Source organism: Triticum urartu, chromosome 7A, assembly GCF_056163025.1.
Source record: "Triticum urartu cultivar PI428250 chromosome 7A, HENAU_Tu73, whole genome shotgun sequence".
NCBI classification, from domain to species: Eukaryota; Viridiplantae; Streptophyta; class Magnoliopsida; order Poales; family Poaceae; genus Triticum; species Triticum urartu.
Window position 1 is genome coordinate 29,821,767 of NC_141879.1, and position 18,868 is coordinate 29,840,634.

General features: G+C 47.3%; 1 protein-coding gene across 1 annotated transcript; it reads left to right on the forward strand.

Moving 5' to 3' along the window:
* The first annotated feature begins 398 nt into the window (after positions 1–398).
* LOC125524926 (cytosolic sulfotransferase 5-like) lies at positions 399–18,475 on the forward strand. The gene is made up of 3 exons (XM_048689954.2): positions 399–913; positions 2,004–2,268; positions 18,242–18,475. The coding sequence occupies exons 1-3, from the start codon at positions 399–401 to the stop codon at positions 18,473–18,475; spliced, it is 1,014 nt and encodes a 337-aa protein (XP_048545911.2).
* Positions 18,476–18,868: the final 393 nt, after the last annotated feature.

The following is an 18,868-nucleotide window of genomic DNA, read 5'->3' on the forward strand; positions in this document are numbered from 1 at the left end:
TAGGGAGGGACCATGAGCGCACTGGCTATGGATCTAGAATGATAACAACCCAGTCGCTGGAATCCGGGGCATGCTCCCATGGACAGGGGCGTGACACATTTACATTATCAATCTGTGGTTGGGTGATTAGGAGGTCAAAGTCCTAGTACTCGTATTTTTATAGATTTATTTCACATACATGGCACGTTAACAAGTGGGAACAGCAAATCTGAGGGCCATCGCTGCGTCATGCTTTTTTCGCTTATTTATTGGTATATACTCCTAATATCAGATTTATTGGCAGTGTCGTACAAGGATCATGCTGTGAATAGGGATGTATTGTGGTTGCTAGGTGTGGTTGAGGAGCTATAAAAGGACGCTTGCTGCCGGTAGCTAGCCTCATCACCCCATTCAGCAAAATGGCTGGTAGCGAAACGGCTGGTCTCCAGGTCCCCGTGGCGTTCAAGGACGCTGACGACGGCACCATCCCAGTGCGCCCTCCTACCGAGTATGCCGCCGCCGTGGCGTCCCTGCCGTTGAACCCTGCCAGCAAGCTCAAGTTGCGCTGCTATCAGGGCGTGTGGGTGCTGGAGGACTGGGTACCAGGCATCATGGCCATGCAGCGCAGCTTCTCAACGCGCCCCGGTGACGTGGTTCTTGCGAGCTTTCCCAAGTGCGGCACCACTTGGCTCAAGGCTCTGATATTCGCCACCATGGCCCGCACCGCATACCCGCCGACAAGCCCCGCCCACCCGCTCCGCCGCCTCAACCCGCACGACTGTGTGATTCTCTTGGACAGGCTCTTCGCCGTCGGCCGTGAGGCAGTGCTGGACAGGCTGCCCTCGCCGAGGCTCATGTGCACGCACATGCCTCTCTCGGTGCTGCCGGCGTCTATCTCTCGTGGATCCGACTGCAAAATTGTCTACATATGCAGGTAGTGTTGTTGATGTTACAATAGTACAGTTTTACATGATCCGTTCAACAAGCCCTGACCCAAGGATGTCACATCTAACAACAAGAACAGCGGCAGTCATGTCTTTCCGTCATCCGCTATTTCTTGTTATTTCTCTCATGCATGTTAGCATATGACTTTACAAGAAGTGAGGATATGACTCGAATCTCCATCTAAAAGCTGGGAGAGGATTAAGTAAAATTTTGCAAAGTGGATCTCTATTTGAAAGGACGTTTGTAAAAAATATGTAATCCACATGATCTCTTTTTTTTTCCGATAAAGGGTGAGTTTTATTGGCTCAAATGGAGCACCGAGGAGATACAATATGAGCACACACCCGGCCTCTGTATAATTAGAATGCACATAGCCAACCCAACACACACACAAAAAACGCCAATAACTAGCAAGGTCACAAGACCAAAAGCTATGCATAGGCATGGAGTAGAGAAAATAAAAAGGAAAAAGAAACTCCAAAGCGATCAGATCAGCAATGGACAAACTACAACTAAGACCATATCCACATGATCTCTTTTATACTCATTCTTCCGTTCTACTCAGATAGATGGCTTCTTAATTAGATATTAGCATAATCTTCAACAAATTTTTCTTCTGTTATTTAAAATGGCAAAAAATATATTATGTGGATATATTTTTTGTTACAAATAGTATAATATTCTTATTTCATCTTTTTGACTAGGCGCCATGTATTTTGCAAATTAGGAGTAGTATGTATGTCCCTTTTGTATGATTTATATTATTTCTGGTGCTCTATGTACTACCATGATAGTTGATGAACAGAGCACAAAGTTTTTCTGGAAAAAAAATTCATATTTCCTCCCTAGAAGATTTGTTTGCTTCTCCTTGTATAAATATTTATAGACATTTTTTGCTTGCACTTAAAATGCAAAAAAACTTCTTATATTTTGATACAGAGGTTACGGTTGCATAAGATACATTGAGTTTTATACTAGTAGTAAAACATTCAGTTAACATATCTTGAAGAGATATCTATTTTGTTAAACGTCCCATGTGTTTGAGATCTGTGAATTTTTAATCAGTCGCTGATTGGCAGGGATCAGAAGGACATGGTTGTCTCGATGTGGCACTTTGCCAACCGTGCTCGACCTGACATATCACTCCAAGAGGTGTTCGAGACGGTCTGTGACGGCACATGTTTTGCCGGGCCTGTCTGGGATCACATCCTTGGATACTGGAGGCTAAGCAATGCAGAGCCAAACAGGGTGCTTTTCTTGACCTATGAGCAGATGCGTCAGGATCCGGTTGACAAAGTCAGGAAGCTAGCTCAATTCCTCGGGAGGCCATTCTCCGACTGTAACGCCCTTGATGCGGCTATAGCTTCCACGTATCGAGGCATGACTTAGAGACATAACCGTATTGAAAGCAATGTCGTAAGTTAGGCAATCATCACAACATCCCATGTAATATATAAAATAAAAAGGGGAGATACATAGTTGGCTTACACTCGCCACGTCAAATCAAAGTACATAAATAACATACATCATCCAAACACTCATGGCCCGACTACGGCGCCAAAATAGAAGAAAACCCAACATGCGACACGGTTCCAATCACCCCCAACTGGGCACCACTACTGATCATCAGGAAAAGACACATAGTATCGCTGAGAGTCCTCGTCGAACTCCCACTTGAGCTCGAGCGCGTCACCTGGAGCGGAATCACCTGGACCTGCATATGGTGTAATAGGAATCTGTGAGCCACAGGGACTCAGCAATCTCGCACCCTCGCGATCAAGACTATTTAAGCTTATAGGAAGGGGTAAGGCAAATATATGTGGAGCTGCAGCAAGCGACTAGCATGTATGGTGGCTAACTTATGCGCAAATGAGGGCGAGAAGAGGAGGCAAAGCGCGAGGGAGAAGTTAGAGGAACAACCTGCGCAAGCATTACTCCAACACCGTGTCCACTTCCCGGACTCCGCCGAGAAGAGGCCATCACGGTTACACACTCGGTTGATTCATTTTAATTAAATTAAGGTTCAAGTTATCTACAACCGGACATTAACAAATTCCCATCTGCCCATAACCGCGGACACGGCTTTCGAAAGTTCAATCCCTGCAGGGGAGTCCCAACTTAGCCCATGACAAGCTCTCACGGTCAACGAAGGATCGTTGACCTCCTCCCAAGACGTTCCGATCAGACTCGGTATTTCAGTTCTTCAAGACAACTCCGACAATGGTAAAACAAGTCCAGCAACACCACCCGCTGTGCCGACAAATCCCGATAGGAGCTGCACATATCTCGTTCTCAGGGCACACCGGATAAGCTAAGCGTACGGGAGCCAACGTAACCCAAGTTGCCAAGGGACGGCCCCGCACGGTGCTCTAGGTTGGACCAACACTCAGAGGAGCACTGACCCGGGGGGGTTTAAAATAAGATGACCCTTGAGTCCGCGAAACCCAAGGGGAAAAGGGGCTAGTTGGCAAATGGTAAAACCAAGGTTGGGCATTGCTGGAGGAGTTTTATTCAAGGCGACTGTCAAGGGGTTCCCATTATAACCCAACCGCGTAAGGAACGCAAAAATCCAGGAACATAACACCGATATGACGGAAATTAGGGCGGCAAGAGTGGAACAAAACACTAGGCGAGAGGCCGAGCCTTCCACCCTTTACCAAGTATATAGATGCATTAAGATAACATAGCAATATAATGATATCCCAACAAGTAAATAAATGTTTCAACAAGGAACGGACTCCAATCTTCACCTGCAACTAGCAACGCTATAAGAGGGGCTGAGCAAAGCGGTAACATAGCCAATCAACGGTTTGCTAGGACATGGTGGGTTAGAGGTTTGACATGGCAATTGGGAGGCTGACAAGCAAAAGGTAGGGATCGTAGCATTGGCATAGCAAAGAGCGAGCAAACTAGCATAGCAAAGATAGTAGTGATTTCGAGGGTATGATCATCTTGCCTGCAAAGCTGTCAGAGTTGACTGGATCCTCAAAAGCAAACTCAACGGGCTCCTCGTTAGCGAACTCGTCTCCCGGCTCTACCCAAACAAGACAAACAAGCAACAAGGATACAATCAACCACGTGCAAGCTCAAACAATAAGATGCAATGATGGTATGCTATGCGGGATGCGATGCGGGATGCAAAATGCAAGATATGACAGGAAATGCATGAACCTGGCCTCAACTTGGAAAACCAAGTGTGCCACTGGAAAGATTATGTGAAATCGCTTGAAAACGATATAAAGAACGCCGGAATCGGAGTTACGGTTTGGAAATGGCAAGCGATTCAAATATGACACCGGTCTGCGATTTACAGCAAGTAGGCATCTAAATGCAATAAAATGAACATGCTACAACACTAAAATATGGCAACAAAATACATGGCAGGGAAGCATTCAAGATGCTTAACAAAAGACTAGCACTGAGCCACGGCCAATTCATCCATAAACAGGTTCGAACAAGCATGGCAAAAACGCAAATGAAAAACAGATCTCAGACTTAGTGAAATTAACACTTGTCTGAAATTTCAGATCATGAACCCCTCTTCGGAGCAACAAAACAACATGCTACAAGACCTTATTAAGACAAAGAAGAACATGGCATGGAGCTACTCAACAAGCTTAACAAAAGACCCTTAGTGACCTTGAGCCAAAAGGGATCACAAAATATACTAACAAGCACACGAACATAGCTAAAACATAATCAGTTTTCAGACTTGGTGAAAACTGACACATGCTGAAATATAACTCACGAAGGCATGTTAACGAGCTCGATGCACTCACCACGGTGCAAATCATGGCAAGGCAAGCATACATCCATTAAGAAGGCACAAAATGCAAGCTAGACATGGAAATAACAAAGGCATAGCATGCACGGATCAACTACAATAACATCGGCAAAATCGCAAACAAGTTGACGATCTTCCCAAATTCACAATGAAGCAAAAGTAGAGCTCAATTGACTCAAGCTAGGCTGCTCCATAATTGCAAACAAAGACATGGATGGATAGAGCATCACAATATTAACAAAACTCCTTTACTGATCATCCTCAAAAGAGGCATGGATCACTAGGAAACAGCACGAACATGTGGCATCATGAACTAAATAATCCCAGGACTTAGTGAAATCTCTAAGTCCCTGAAAACAGATTTACCGGGTGCCTCACTTTGCAAGCTTGCACAAGACACCACACACATCCTAAAAATACATGGGTTGCACCTCTGGAAAGATGAAAAAACCCTTAACAAAACATATGTAGGAGTCATGGGCATATCATGCACACAACAATCATGGCAAAAATGACAAAAGTCTAAGATGAACTAGCAGATCTGACAATTAACTCACGAAGCCCTCTTCTAACAGCATTTCGGGCATCAAGATGAACTCAAATGAAAATGATGCAATGGAACGAAATGATGTACTCATCGGGGCGAACATTTTGATATGCTATATGTCCAAATCGGAGCTACAGATGCGGAGATATCATAGGTCAAAGATAGCATAAAAATTTAGGGTTCGAAGGGAAAAGTCAACCGGAATCTTCTCACATCCAGATCCAGATCGGGTTACTGTAGCACGGCCGCGCGGAAGCCGAGGTTCGTCGGCCGGAGAAGAGCTCGTCAGAGGGAGGCCGTGGCCGGGGCGCTCGCCGGTGACGAGGCGCGGGCCTGGGGAGGCGCGGCCGGGGCGCAGGACGGAGGGGCGCGGGCCTGGGCGGCGGTGGCGGCCGCGGGAGGCAGTGCGGCGGCGCGGCGCCGGCCGGGTGCGAAGGAGACGGCGGCGGGGCGCTCGGGGGCAGGCGGCGAACGGTGTGGGCCTCGGGGGCCCGGTTTGGGCCTCCCGGGCCGCGGCGGCGGCGAGGTGGCGAGTGCCACGTGGCGGCAGCGGACTGGCTGAGGCGGCGGCGGCGGTTTCGTCCGCTAGGAGGCGGACATGTCCGGTGACGGCGGGGGCAATTTTAGGGTTTCGGAGAGGGAGAGAGATTAGAAAACGGAGGGGTCTTTAAATAGGCATAGAGGGAGCTAGGAGAGTCCAAATGAGGTGCGGTTTTCGGCCACGCGATCGTGTTCGAACGCTCTAGATGATGGAGCAGAGTTTGGTGGGTTTTGGGCCAAATTGGAGGGGTGTTGGGCTGAACACACACGAGGCCTTTTCGGTCCCTCGGTTAACCGTTGGAGTATCAAACGGAGTCCAAATGATACGAAACTTGACAAGCGGTCTACCGGTAGTAAACGCCACTTGGCAAGTCTCGGTCCAATCCGGAAATGTTTAATCCCCACACACGAAAGAAAGCTAGAAATGACCACCGGAGGAGAACGAAGCGCCGGAATGCAAAACGGACAACGGGGGAAACGCTCGAATGCATGAGATGAACACGTATGCAAATGCAATGCACATGATGACATGATATGAGATGCATGACAACGAAAACAACACACGGAGACAAAGACCCGAACCTGAGAAATAAATATAACTTAACGTCGGAAACGGCAAGAGTTGGAGTACAAATTGGGAAAGTTATATCCGGGGCGTTACAACACTCCACCACTACGAAAGGATCTTGTCCCGAGATCTAGGACTGAAAGAACGCCGGGTACTCAGAACGGAGGTGATCCTCGCGTTCCCGGGTAGCTTCACGGTCGGAATGGTGTGACCACTTGACTTTGAGAAATTTGATTGACTTGTTGCGAGTCTTGCGTTCAGTCTCTTCAACAATGGCAACTGGGTGCTCACGATAAGAGAGATCTTCTTGGAGCTCAATGTCCTCGAAGTTGACTGTGCGGTCAGGAGTCTTGTAGCACTTTCGAAGCTGAGAGACATGGAACACATCATGAACATTTGCAAAGTTTGAAGGAAGCTCGAGTTGATAGGCGAGGTCGCCTCTCTTGCTGACAATCTTGAAAGGTCCCACGTATCTAGGGGCAAGCTTCCCTTTGATACCGAAGCGACGAGTGCCTTTCATAGGAGAGACGCGGAGGTAAACATGATCTCCGATCTCGAAAGCCAAATCACGGTGCTTACTATCATAGTAGCTCTTCTGGTAGGATTGGGCTGCTTTGAGGTTATCATGAATGACTTTGCACATTTCTTCTACCTCTGTGATTAAGTCATTACCCAGCAGCTGACGTTCACCGGTTTCAGACCAGTTGAGAGGGGTACGGCACTTCCTGCCATATAGAATTTCAAAAGGGGCCTTGCCCGAACTTGCTTAAAAACTGTTATTGTAGGAGAATTCAGCATAAGGAAGACAATCCTCCCACTTCATGCCGAAGGAGATCACACAAGCCCTGAGCATATCTTCAAGAATCTGGTTGACACGTTCGACTTGACCGCTTGTTTGAGGATGGAAAGCAGTGCTGAAGCGGATGTTGGTGCCCATGGCCTTCTGAAAAGAATCCCAAAACTTGGAGGTAAAGATGCTGCCACGGTCTGAAGATATCACTTGAGGAATACCGTGCAGAGAGACAATTCGAGAGGTATAGAGTTCCGCCAATTGAGCTGCAGTGATCGACTCTTTGATAGGCAGAAAGTGAGCCACTTTGGTGAGCTTGTCGATGACAACGAATATAGCATCATTTGCCACGCTTGGACTTTGGAAACCCAGTCACGAAGTCCATTTCAATGTGGTCAAACTTCCATTCTGGAATGGCAAGAGGTTGGAGGAGACCAGCTAGCCTTTGGTGTTCTGCCTTCACTCTTCTGCAGACATCACATTCATTCACGAATTGACCGATCTCGCGCTTCATTCGGTTCCACCAATAAGCTTGCTTGAGGTCCTGATACATCTTCGTGCTCCCAGGGTGGATGGAGAGGAGAGAATTGTGAGCCTCATTCATGATCACTTTACGGAGGTCACCTTTGGGTACAACAATTCGATCCTCGAAGAAGAGAGTGTCCTTGTCATCAAGGCGGTAGCACTTGTACTTGGACTGACTCTTGGCAATCCCAATCTTCACCTTTTTCACCATAGCATCAAGAAGCTGGGCTTGGCGAATCTGGTCTTCCAAGGTAGGAGAGACTTGAAGGTTGGCGAGGAAATCTTGAGGAACAACTTGCAGATTAAGTTTACTGAAAGCTTCACAAAGCTCGGGTTGATAAGGCTTAAGAATCAGACTGTTGCAATACGCTTTTCTGCTCAATGCGTCAGCAATCACATTGGCCTTGCCTGGAGTATACTTGATACTCGGATTATACTCTTGAATCATTTCGACCCATCGAGTTTGCCTGAGGTTGAGATTAGGCTGAGTGAAGATGTACTTGAGACTCTTGTGATCAGTGAAAATGTCCACTTTTCTTCCCAATAGAAGATGTCTCCAGGTCAAAAGAGCATGCACAACTGCCGCCAAATCGAGATCATGAGTGGGGTAGTTCTTCTCATTAGGCTTCAACTGGCGATATGTATAAGCAACAACTTTTTTCTCTTGCATCAAAGCTACGCCAAGACCTTGGAGAGAGGCATCACAAAAGACCTCGTACGGTTTGGATTCATCAGGCGGAGTCAGAACTGGAGCAGTGATCAACTTCTCTTTCAAAGTGTTGAAAGCAATATCACACTCCGGAGACCAAACGTACTTGACGTGCTTCTGGGGAAGATTTGAGAAAGGTTTTGCGATCTTAGAAAAGTTTTCAACGAATCTTTGGCAATAACTTGCGAAACCGAGAAAACTGCGGAGTTGCTTCACGTTCTGAGGAGGTTCCCAATTCACAATTGCAGACACCTTCTCAGGATTCACGGCAATGCCCTTGGCAGAGATGATATGACCAAGATAAAGAACCTCATTGAGCCAAAATTCACACTTGGAGAACTTGGCGTAGAACTGATGTTCCCTGAGCTTATCAAGAACCAAACGCAAGTGCTTGGCATGATCTTCCTTGGTCTTGGAGAAAACCAGAATGTCGTCGAGATAGACCAAAACGAAGTCATTGGTGTAGGCGTTGAAGATGAAGTTTATCATGCGAGAGAAAGTCGGAGGAGCATTGACGAGGCCAAAAGACATGACAGTGTATTCATATGAACCAAAGCTTGTCCTGAAAGCCGTCTTGGGAATATCTTGCTCACGGATGCGAATCTGATGATAACCCATACGGAGATCAAGCTTGGAGAATACTTGAGCACCTTTGAGTTGTTCGAACAGCTCATTGATGTTGGGAAGTGTGTATTTGTTCTTGATGGTCTTCTTGTTCAATGGACGGTAATCAACACAAAGTCGGTCCGATCCATCCTTCTTCTTCACAAAAAGAACACCACAACCCCACGGAGAAGAACTAGGCCGGATGAGACCCATTCTCTCTTGCTCATTGAGTTGCTTCTTCAGCTCCTTCAACTCTTCAGGTCCGAGCTTGTAAGGACGTTTGCACACAGGTTCCGTGCCGGGCTCAAGATCAATAACGAATTCAACTGGCCGGTGCGGAGGCATTCCTGGAAGCTCTTCTGGAAAGACGTCTTGATATTCGCAAACGACTGAAATTTGCGAGATAGCATCCAGTTCACCCTTCTCATTGAGAGAAAATAGACGGATGGTATCATCATTTGTGGCAAAGACAATTACATCCTTAGACGAATGAGTCAATTGAATCTGCCTGGCTGCACAATCAAGCTGAGCCTTGTGCTTAGAAAGCCAATCCATTCCGAGAATAAGATCAATATCCGAGTTACCAAGAACCATTGGAGAAGCGAGAAAATTGAAATCACCCATCATGATAGAAATATCCGGGACTATTGTAGTAGCCCTCGTAGACTTAGCCGGAGAAACCACTCCCATAGGTTTACCCAACATTTGTGAAACAAAGTCATGCTTGGAAATAAATGATCTTGACATGAAACAATGCGATGCACCAGTGTCAAAAAGAACTCTTGCGGGAAAAGAGTTAACTGGAAAGTTACCCATGATGACATCTGACGAATCCTCTGCCTGAGCTGCGTTCATCAAGTTGACCTTGGCATGCTTGGGGTTATGCTTGACCACTGCTGTACTTGCCGATCTCACAGGAGGAGGAGGAGGAAGACGCCTCTGGTTGAAACACTTGTTGGCATAGTGACCCTTTTCTTGGCACTTGTTGCACGTGACCTCTGAGAGCGGACGGTGGTATGGAGCACTCGATCTTGGAGGTTGAGACGAAGACTTGTTCTGAAAGCCAGGGTTGGGTGGGTGGGAAGAACCACGGCCACCTTTGCTCTTCTGCTTATACGGCTGACGGAACGGAGGAGGAAGCCAATACTTCTGCTGCTTGGCCACTTGAGTAGAGGAAGAAGGAGTAGCATCACTGGCTCGCTTCTTGGAACCATCACACCTCAACTGAGCAGCCTCTTGCTTCAGTGCCATGTTGTAGAACTCATCGTATCTCAATGGCTCAAAGAGGACAAGAGCGAGCTGAATTTCTTCTCTGAGACCACCCCTGAACTGGTATATCATGCTCTTCTCATCAGGTACGTCCTGCTTGGCAAAGCGGGCGAGCTTCTGGAACAACTTGTTGTAGTCATAGACAGACAAAGAGCCTTGCTTCAGATTGCGGAATTCCTGACGCTTACTTTCAACCACACTTTGAGGGATGTGATGAGCTTGAAAATCTTGACGGAATTCATCCCAAGTGATCAGGCGTCCACCTCTGGAATCCTTGTACTCCTGGAACCATTCTGCAGCTTGATCTTTGAGTTGGAAGGAAGCGAACTTGACGAAATCTTCAGGCCTGACGTTGCTGCACTCAAAATACTTACCCAGATCCACAAGCCAATCGTCAGCATCGGATGCCTCAACACAATTGCTGAACGTCTTTGGCCCATTAGCAAGGAACTGGTTCAGTGTAGCAAAATGATTCTGATTGTTGCCTTGATTACCTTGACCCCCTTGATTGCGCTCTTGGAGGATTTGCATGATCAACTGTGTGTTTGCATTAGTAGCGGCCATCACAGCTTGCCATGCCTCCGGAGGAGGTGGAGGTGGTGGCGGATCTTGATTCTGGTTCTGACTGGTGCTCTTAGCGGGAGCCATCCTGAAGAGGTGACCACCGTTAGCACATAGACAGATAAATGAAGCTGAAACCAACTGAAAGAAAATTGCAACATAAAGTCTTCACATCTGAACAAAATGAACGAATGCACTTCTCTTGAAGTGGTCACATATCCATAAATTGCGAAGCTACGTAGAATGAAGGTAGATAAATAAATCAACAAGGTATGGCTCAAGAACGAATAATCGGTAAGAAATCCCAATCTCAAACCAATATCCGTGGAAGAAGAACTAGAGCTACGAGAATTCCCACCTATGAAACTCCCGAACCTTTCCGGTTATGCAATCAGGTGTTGGGAATACAGGGGAAGCATAATATCTCACTCAAATCTAGCAATTCCTACATCCAGCTGTATCCATCCTTCAACACATAACCAAGAAACCTTCGGAAACCATCTACCTCAACCTTCGAAAAGCATCCGTTATACAAGTTATGGCGATACTCTCGAACTCCCGCCCCAGTACTGGGTGGCGTCGAGGTTATCTCACCAACGAACTGCATAAAAGAGATTTTTGATGTCGGCGAAAATATCTCAAGTATTCCAGAATTGTAACGATAAAATTATGATGACAACACCTCAGAGCTCAACTCCCCGGGACACTTCCACTAAACCCCTGACAGGAGGCACCAAGACAATGTTCTCATCATAAAACCATCGAAACGATTCCAAGATACCCGCGTGATCCTAAATTTTTTTTAGTGAAATTTGAGAAGAGGAGAGTCAAAACTCTACGTCAGGATGCCTTACCAGAGCGATGAGGAGACTGGGAAGTAAAAAGAATTCCTAAGCTCTCCGATATATAATTCCTAAATGACTCAAAACACTTTTCTAGACACAACTCGGCTGCTAAAAACGATAAAGCAATGGGGTCTCCGGAGTGTGATATTGCTTTCAACACTTTGAAAGAGAAGTTGATCACTGCTCCAGTTCTGACTCCGCCTGATGAATCCAAACCGTACGAGGTCTTTTGTGATGCCTCTCTCCAAGGTCTTGGCGTAGTTTTGATGCAAGAGAAGAAAGTTTTTGCTTATACATCTCGCCAGTTGAAGCCTAATGAGAAGAACTACCCCACTCATGATCTCGATTTGGCGGCAGTTGTGCATGCTCTTTTGACCTGGAGACATCTTCTATTGGGAAGAAAAGTGGACATTTTCACTGATCACAAGAGTCTCAAGTACATCTTCACTCAGCCTAATCTCAACCTCAGGCAAACTCGATGGGTCGAAATGATTCAAGAGTATAATCCGAGTATCGAGTATACTCCAGGCAAGGCCAACGTGATTGCTGACGCATTGAGCAGAAAAGCGTATTGCAACAGTCTGATTCTTAAGCCTTATCAACCTGAGCTTTGTGAAGCTTTCCGCAAACTTAATCTGCAAGTTGTTCCTCAAGGTTTCCTCGCCAACCTTCAAGTCTCTCCTACCTTGGAAGACCAGATTCGCCAAGCCCAGCTTCTTGATGCTATGGTGAAAAAGGTGAAGATTGGGATTGCCAAGAGTCAGTCCAAGTACAAGTGCTACCGCCTTGATGATAAGGATACTCTCTTCTTCGAGGATCGAATTGTTGTACCCAAAGGTGACCTCCGTAAAGTGATCATGAACGAGGCTCATAATTCTCTCCTCTCCATCCACCCTGAGAGCACGAAGATGTATCAGGACCTCAAGCAAGCTTATTGGTGGACTCGAATGAAGCGCGAGATCGGTCAATTCATGAATGAATGTGATGTCTGCAGAAGAGTGAAGGCAGAACACCAAAGGCCAGCTGGTCTCCTCCAACCTCTTGCCATTCCAGAATGGAAGTTTGACCACATTGAAATGGACTTCGTGACTGGGTTTCCAAAGTCCAAGCGTGGCAATGATGCTATATTCGTTGTCATGTTTACCTCCGCGTCTCTCCTATGAAAGGTACTCGTCGCTTCGGTATCAAAGGGAAGCTTGCCCCTAGATACGTGGGACCTTTCAAGATTGTCAGCAAGAGAGGCGACCTCGCCTATCAACTCGAGCTTCCTTCAAACTTTGCAAATGTTCATGACGTGTTCCATGTCTCTCAGCTTCGAAAGTGCTTCAAGACTCCTGACCGCACCGTCAACTTCGAGGACACTGAGCTCCAAGAAGATCTCTCCTATCGTGAGCACCCAGTTGCTATTCTTGAAGAGACTGAACGCAAGACTCGCAACAAGTCGATCAAGTTCCTCAAAGTCAAGTGGTCACACCATTCCGACCGTGAAGCTACCTGGGAACGCGAGGATCACCTCCGTTCTGAGTACCCGGCGTTCTTTCAGTGCTAGATCTCGGGACGAGATCTTTTCGTAGTGGTGGAGTGTTGTAACACCCCAGGTGTAGCTTTCCCAATTTGTACTCCAACTCTTGCCGTTTCCGGCGTTAAGTTATATTTATTTCCTCGGGTTCGGGTTTTCGTCTCCATGTGTTGTTATCGTTGTCATGCATCTCATATCATGTCATCATGTGCATTGCATTTGCATACGTGTTCATCTCATGCATTCGAGCATTTTCCCCGTTGTCCGTTTTGCATTCCGGCGCTTCGTTCTCCTCCGGTGGTCATTTCTAGCTTTTTTTCGTGTGTGGGGATTAAACATTTCCGGATTGGACCGAGACTTGCCAAGCGGCCCTGGTTTACTACCGGTAGACCGCCTGTCGAGTTTCGTATCATTTGGACTTCGTTTGATACTCCAACGGTTAACCGAGGGACCGAAAAGGCCTCGTGTGTGTTGCAGCCCAACACCCCTCCAATTTGGCCCAACACCCACCAAACTCCGCTCCATCATCTAGATCGTTCGATCACGATCGCGTGGCCGAAAACCGCACCTCATTTGGACTCTCCTAGCTCCCTCTATGCCTATATATACACCCCCCATTATAAATCTCGGATCCTCTCCCCCTAACCCTAAAAAATCCGTCTCCGCCGTCGCCGGACATGTCCGGACGGAGCCAGACAACGTCTGATCCACCCCGCCGCCACTCACCAACCGCCACGTGCCACACCGGGCTCCTCCCGCCGCTGGCCCGTCCCGGCCCGAAGCCGGTCCTCCGCCGCCTCCCGCGGGCCAGATCCGGCGCCGCCCCGCGCCCTTCTCCTTCCCGCGCCCGGTGCCCGGCGCTGCCGCCCGCCATTGCCAGCCGCCGCCGGAGCTCTCCTCCGCAGCCGGGCCGGCCACCGTCCCGCGCCGGCGAGCGCCGCCGTCCCGCCGCCACAGGCCGGCTCCGCCTCACTCCGCCGCCCTCTCCACCAACCTCCTCGCCTCCCCGCATCGAGCTCCGGCCACCACCACCATCTCCGGCGAACAGGGCATCTCCGGCGAGCTCGGATCTCACCTCGGTTCGCGCGCCCGTGAGGAACCCTAGATCTGGGTTGACTTTTTCCCCTCTCCTCCTAATTTTTATGCTATCTTTGACCTGTGATATCTCCGCATCCGTAGCTCCGATTTGGACATATAGCATATCAAAATGTTCGTATCGATGAGTACATCATTTCATTCCATTGTACCATTTTCATTTGAGTTCATCTTGATGCCCGAAATGCTGTTAGAAGAGGGCTTCATGAGTTAATTGTCAGATCTGCTAGTTCATCTTAGACTTTTGTCATTTTTGCCATGATTGTTGTGTGCATGATATGCCCATGAGTCCTACATATGTTTTGTTAAGGGTTTTTTCATCTTTCCAGAGGTGCAACCCATGTATTTTTGTTATGTGCATGGTGCCTAGTGCAAGCTTGCAAAGAGAGGCACCCGGTAACTCTGTTTTCAGGGACTTAGTAATTTGTTACTAAGTCCTGGGATTATTTAGTTCATGATGCCATATGTTCAGATTGTTTCCTAGTGATCCGTGCCTCTTTTGAGGATGATCAATAAAGGAGTTTTGTTAATTTTGTGATTCTCTATCCATCCATGCCTTTGTTTGAAATTATGGAGCACCCTAGTTTGAGTCAATCGAGCTCTACTTTTGCTTCGTTGTGAATCTGGGAAGATCGTCAACATGTTTGCGATTTTGCCGATGTTGTTGTAGTTGATCCGTGCATGCTATGCCATTGTTCTTGCCATATATAGCTTGCATTTTGTGCCTTCTTTATGGATGTATGCTTGCCTTGCCATGACTTTCACCGTAGTGAGTGCATCGAGCTCGTTAACATGCCTTCGTGAGTTATGTTTCAGCATGTGTCAGTTTTCACTAAGTCTGAAAACTGATTATGTTTTAGCTATGTTTGTGTGCTTGTTAGTATATTTTGTGATCCCTTTTGGCTCAAGGTCACTAAGGTTCTTTTGTTAAGCTTGTTGAGTAGCTCCATGCCATGTTCTTCTTTGTCATAATCAGGTCATGTAGCATGTTATTTTGTTGCTCCGAAGAGGGCTTGATGATCTGAAATTTCATACAAGTGTTAATTTCACTAAGTCTGAGATCTGTTTACCATTTGCGTTTTTGACATGCTTGTTTGAACCTGTTAATGGATGAATTGGCCGTGGATCAGTGCTAGTCTTTTGTTAAGCATCTTGAATTCTTCCCTGCCATGTATTTTGATGCGATGTTTGAGTGCTGTAGCATGTTCATTTCGTTGCATTTAGAGGCCTACTTGCTGTAAATCGCAGACCGGTGTCATATTTGAATCGCTTGCCATTTCCAAACCGTAACTCCGATTCCGGCGTTCTTTATATCGTTTTCAAGCGATTTCATCTCATCTTTCCAGTGGCACACTTGGTTTTCCAAGTTGAGGCCAGGTTCATGCATTTCCTGTCATATCTTGCATTTTGCATCCCGCATCGCATCCCGCATAGCATACCATCTTTGCATCTTATTGTTTGAGCTTGCACGTGGTTGATTGTATCCTTGTTGCTTGTTTGTCTTGTTTGGGTAGAGCCGGGAGACGAGTTCGCTAACGAGGAGCCCGTTGAGTTTTCTTTTGAGAATCCAGTCAACTCTGACAGCTTTGCAGGCAAGATGATCATACCCTCGAAATTACTACTATCTTTGCTATGCTAGTTTGCTCGCTCTTTGCTATGCCAATGCTACAATGCCTACCTTTTGCTTGTCAGCCTCCCAATTGCCATGTCAAACCTCTAACCCACCATGTCCTAGCAAACCGTTGATTGGCTATGTTACCGCTTTGCTCAGCCCCTCTTATAGCGTTGCTAGTTGCAGGTGAAGATTGGAGTCCCTTCCTTGTTGGAACATTTATTTACTTGTTGGGATATCATTATATTTCTATGTTATCTTAATGCATCTATATACTTGGTAAAGGGTGGAAGGCTCGGCCTCTCGCCTAGTGTTTTGTTCCACTCTTGCCGCCCTAGTTTCCGTCATATCGGTGTTATGTTCCCGGATTTTTGCGTTCCTTACGCGGTTGGGTTATAATGGGAACCCCTTGACAGTCCGCCTTGAATAAAACTCCTCCAGCAATGCCCAACCTTGATTTTACCATTTGCCACCTAGCCCCTTTTTTCCCTTGGGTTTCGCGGACTCAAGGGTCGTCTTATTTTAAACCCCCCCGGGCCAGTGCTCCTCTGAGTGTTGCTCCAACCTAGAGCACCGTGCGGGGCCGTCCCTTGGCAACTTGGGTTACGTTGGCTCCCGTACGCTTAGCTTATCCGGTGTGCCCTGAGAACGAGATATGTGCAGCCCCTATCGGGATTTGTCGGCACAGCGGGTGGTGTTGCTGGACTTGTTTTACCATTGTCGGAGTTGTCTTGAAGAACCGAGATACCGAGTCTGATCGGAACGTCTTGGGAGGAGGTATATTCCTTCGTTGGCCGTGAGAGCTTGTCATGGGCTAAGTTGGGACTCCCCTGCAGGGATTGAACTTTCGAAAGCCGTGCCCGCGGTTATGGGCAGATGGGAATTTGTTAATGTCCGGTTGTAGATAACTTGAACCTTAAACTTAATTAAAATGAATCAACCGAGTGTGTAACCGTGATGGCCTCTTCTCGGCGAAGTCCGGGAAGTGGACACGGTGTTGGAGTAATGTTTGCCGCAGGATTGCCTCTTTAGTTATGCGTTCGCGCTTTGCCTTCTCTTCTCGCTCTCTTTTGCGAATAAGTTAGCCACTATATATGCTAGTCGCTTGCTGCAGCTCCACTTATATTCACCTTACCCTTCCTATAAGCTTAAATAGTCTTGATCGCGAGGGTGAGAGATTGCTGAGTCCCTGTGGCTCACAGATTCCTATTACACCAGATGCAGGTCCAGGTGATTCCGCTCCTGGTGACGAGTACGAGCTCAAGTGGGAGTTCGACGAGGACTCTCAGCGTTACTATGTGTCCTTTCCTAATGATCAGTAGTGGTGCCTAGTTGGGGGTGATTGGGACCGTGTCGCATGTTGGGTTTTCTTCTATTTTGGCGCCGTAGTCAGGCCATGAGTGTTTGGATGATGTATGTTATTTATATACTTTGATTGATGTGGCGAGTGTAAGCCAACTATGTACCTCCGCTTTTATTAACTATATTACATGGGATATTGTGATGATTGCCTAACTTGCGACATTGCTTTCAATGCGGTTATGCCTCTAAGTCGTGCTTCGACACGTGGGAGCTATAGCCGCATCAAGGGCGTTACAAGTACTGGGGCTATGTGATGGCCTGGCTTATTAGGGATGATAGACTACTCATATCAATAAGGAATTCCTTCTTTTCCGGGAGCCCATTTGGACACAACTCCAAAGTTAAGCGTGCTCAGCTTGGAGTAGTGTCAGGATAGGTGACCAACCAGGAAGTTGCTCCCGGGTGCGCATGAGTGAGGACAAAGTGCGCAGAAAAGACTAGCATTGATCTGTGGGGCCAGTCTAGATCCCGCCAGGAGTAACGACCACCGGCGGGTGTGTCCGGGGCGTTACAAGTTGGTATCAGAGCCGACCCTCGCGGTTACACGGATGGTTGCGGACAGGTGCGTGGTCATGTTGTTTCATGACGTTTGTGACCCGTCGTGGCACGCGGCATGGCACATGTACTAGACTGGAAGCACAGACGTATGTGCCAAGAGGGAACGTTCATGTGGCCCGACGAGGATGTCGGTTCCTCTAAGTGAGGGTGTATGTGATGGCCTGGCTTATTAGGGATGATAGACTACTCATATCAATAAGGAATTCCTTCTTTTCCGGGAGCCCATTTGGACAGAACTCCAAAGTTAAGCGTGCTCAGCTTGGAGTAGTGTCAGGATGGGTGGCCGACCGGGAAGTTGCTCCCGGGTGCGCATGAGTGAGGACAAAGTGCACAGAAAAGACTAGCATTGATCTGTGGGACCAGTCTAAATCCCGCCAGGAGTAACGACCACCGGCGGATGTGTGCGGGGCGTTACACCGACACAGAGGAGGAGGCCGGTGCTGTTGCAGAGATAGTTGAGCTTTGTAGCTTGGAGCATCTAAAAAATCTAGAGGCCAACAAGAAAGGCTCCCAGAGGGTGTTCTTGAAGTTCCTATATGACTCCTATTTCAGGAAGGGGGTGGTGGGAGATTGGGTGAACCATTTGACACCTGAGATGGCTAAATGTCTAGATGCGATATTCGAGGAGAAGTTCAAAGGATCAGGCTTCACTCTGCCGTGATGCTTTTTCTCCGTCAAATGGTGAATTTTACGGATTTAAAATAAAGCATCGAGAGGATATGCTAGCTGCCTCTTGTCTTCCGCAATGGCCGTGTTCCCACGGTTATGCTTTCTATGTTGATTACATAATGAATAATTTCTTCTTTGCACTATTGTACTCTCTTACATCGTCCAGCTGCTCAAAACTATCCACATCTTAAATCATTACGTATGCATTGCAGTGTGAGTTTGGTTAGTTATATTTGCTACATTACTTTTTACTTCCAACATCGTTTACTTTACAAATCTGCACATCATTTTCCAAAATACAATTGTGTCTCGACCTTCGATGGACCAGCAAGTCCGCGGTAGGCATCTCATTTGCCCATAGGGGTTCCCTTGTATGTCGACAATG

Excerpts from the sequence above, each read along its gene's own strand:
- LOC125524926 (XM_048689954.2), top strand. The coding sequence starts at position 399 with ATGGCTGGTAGCGAAACGGCTGGTCTCCAGGTCCCCGTGGCGTTCAAG. Across the intron at positions 914-2,003 it reads AAAATTGTCTACATATGCAG|GGATCAGAAGGACATGGTTG; the intron begins GTAGTGTTGTTG and ends GCTGATTGGCAG. Across the intron at positions 2,269-18,241 it reads GGCCATTCTCCGACTGTAAC|GAGGAGGCCGGTGCTGTTGC; the intron begins GCCCTTGATGCG and ends ACCGACACAGAG.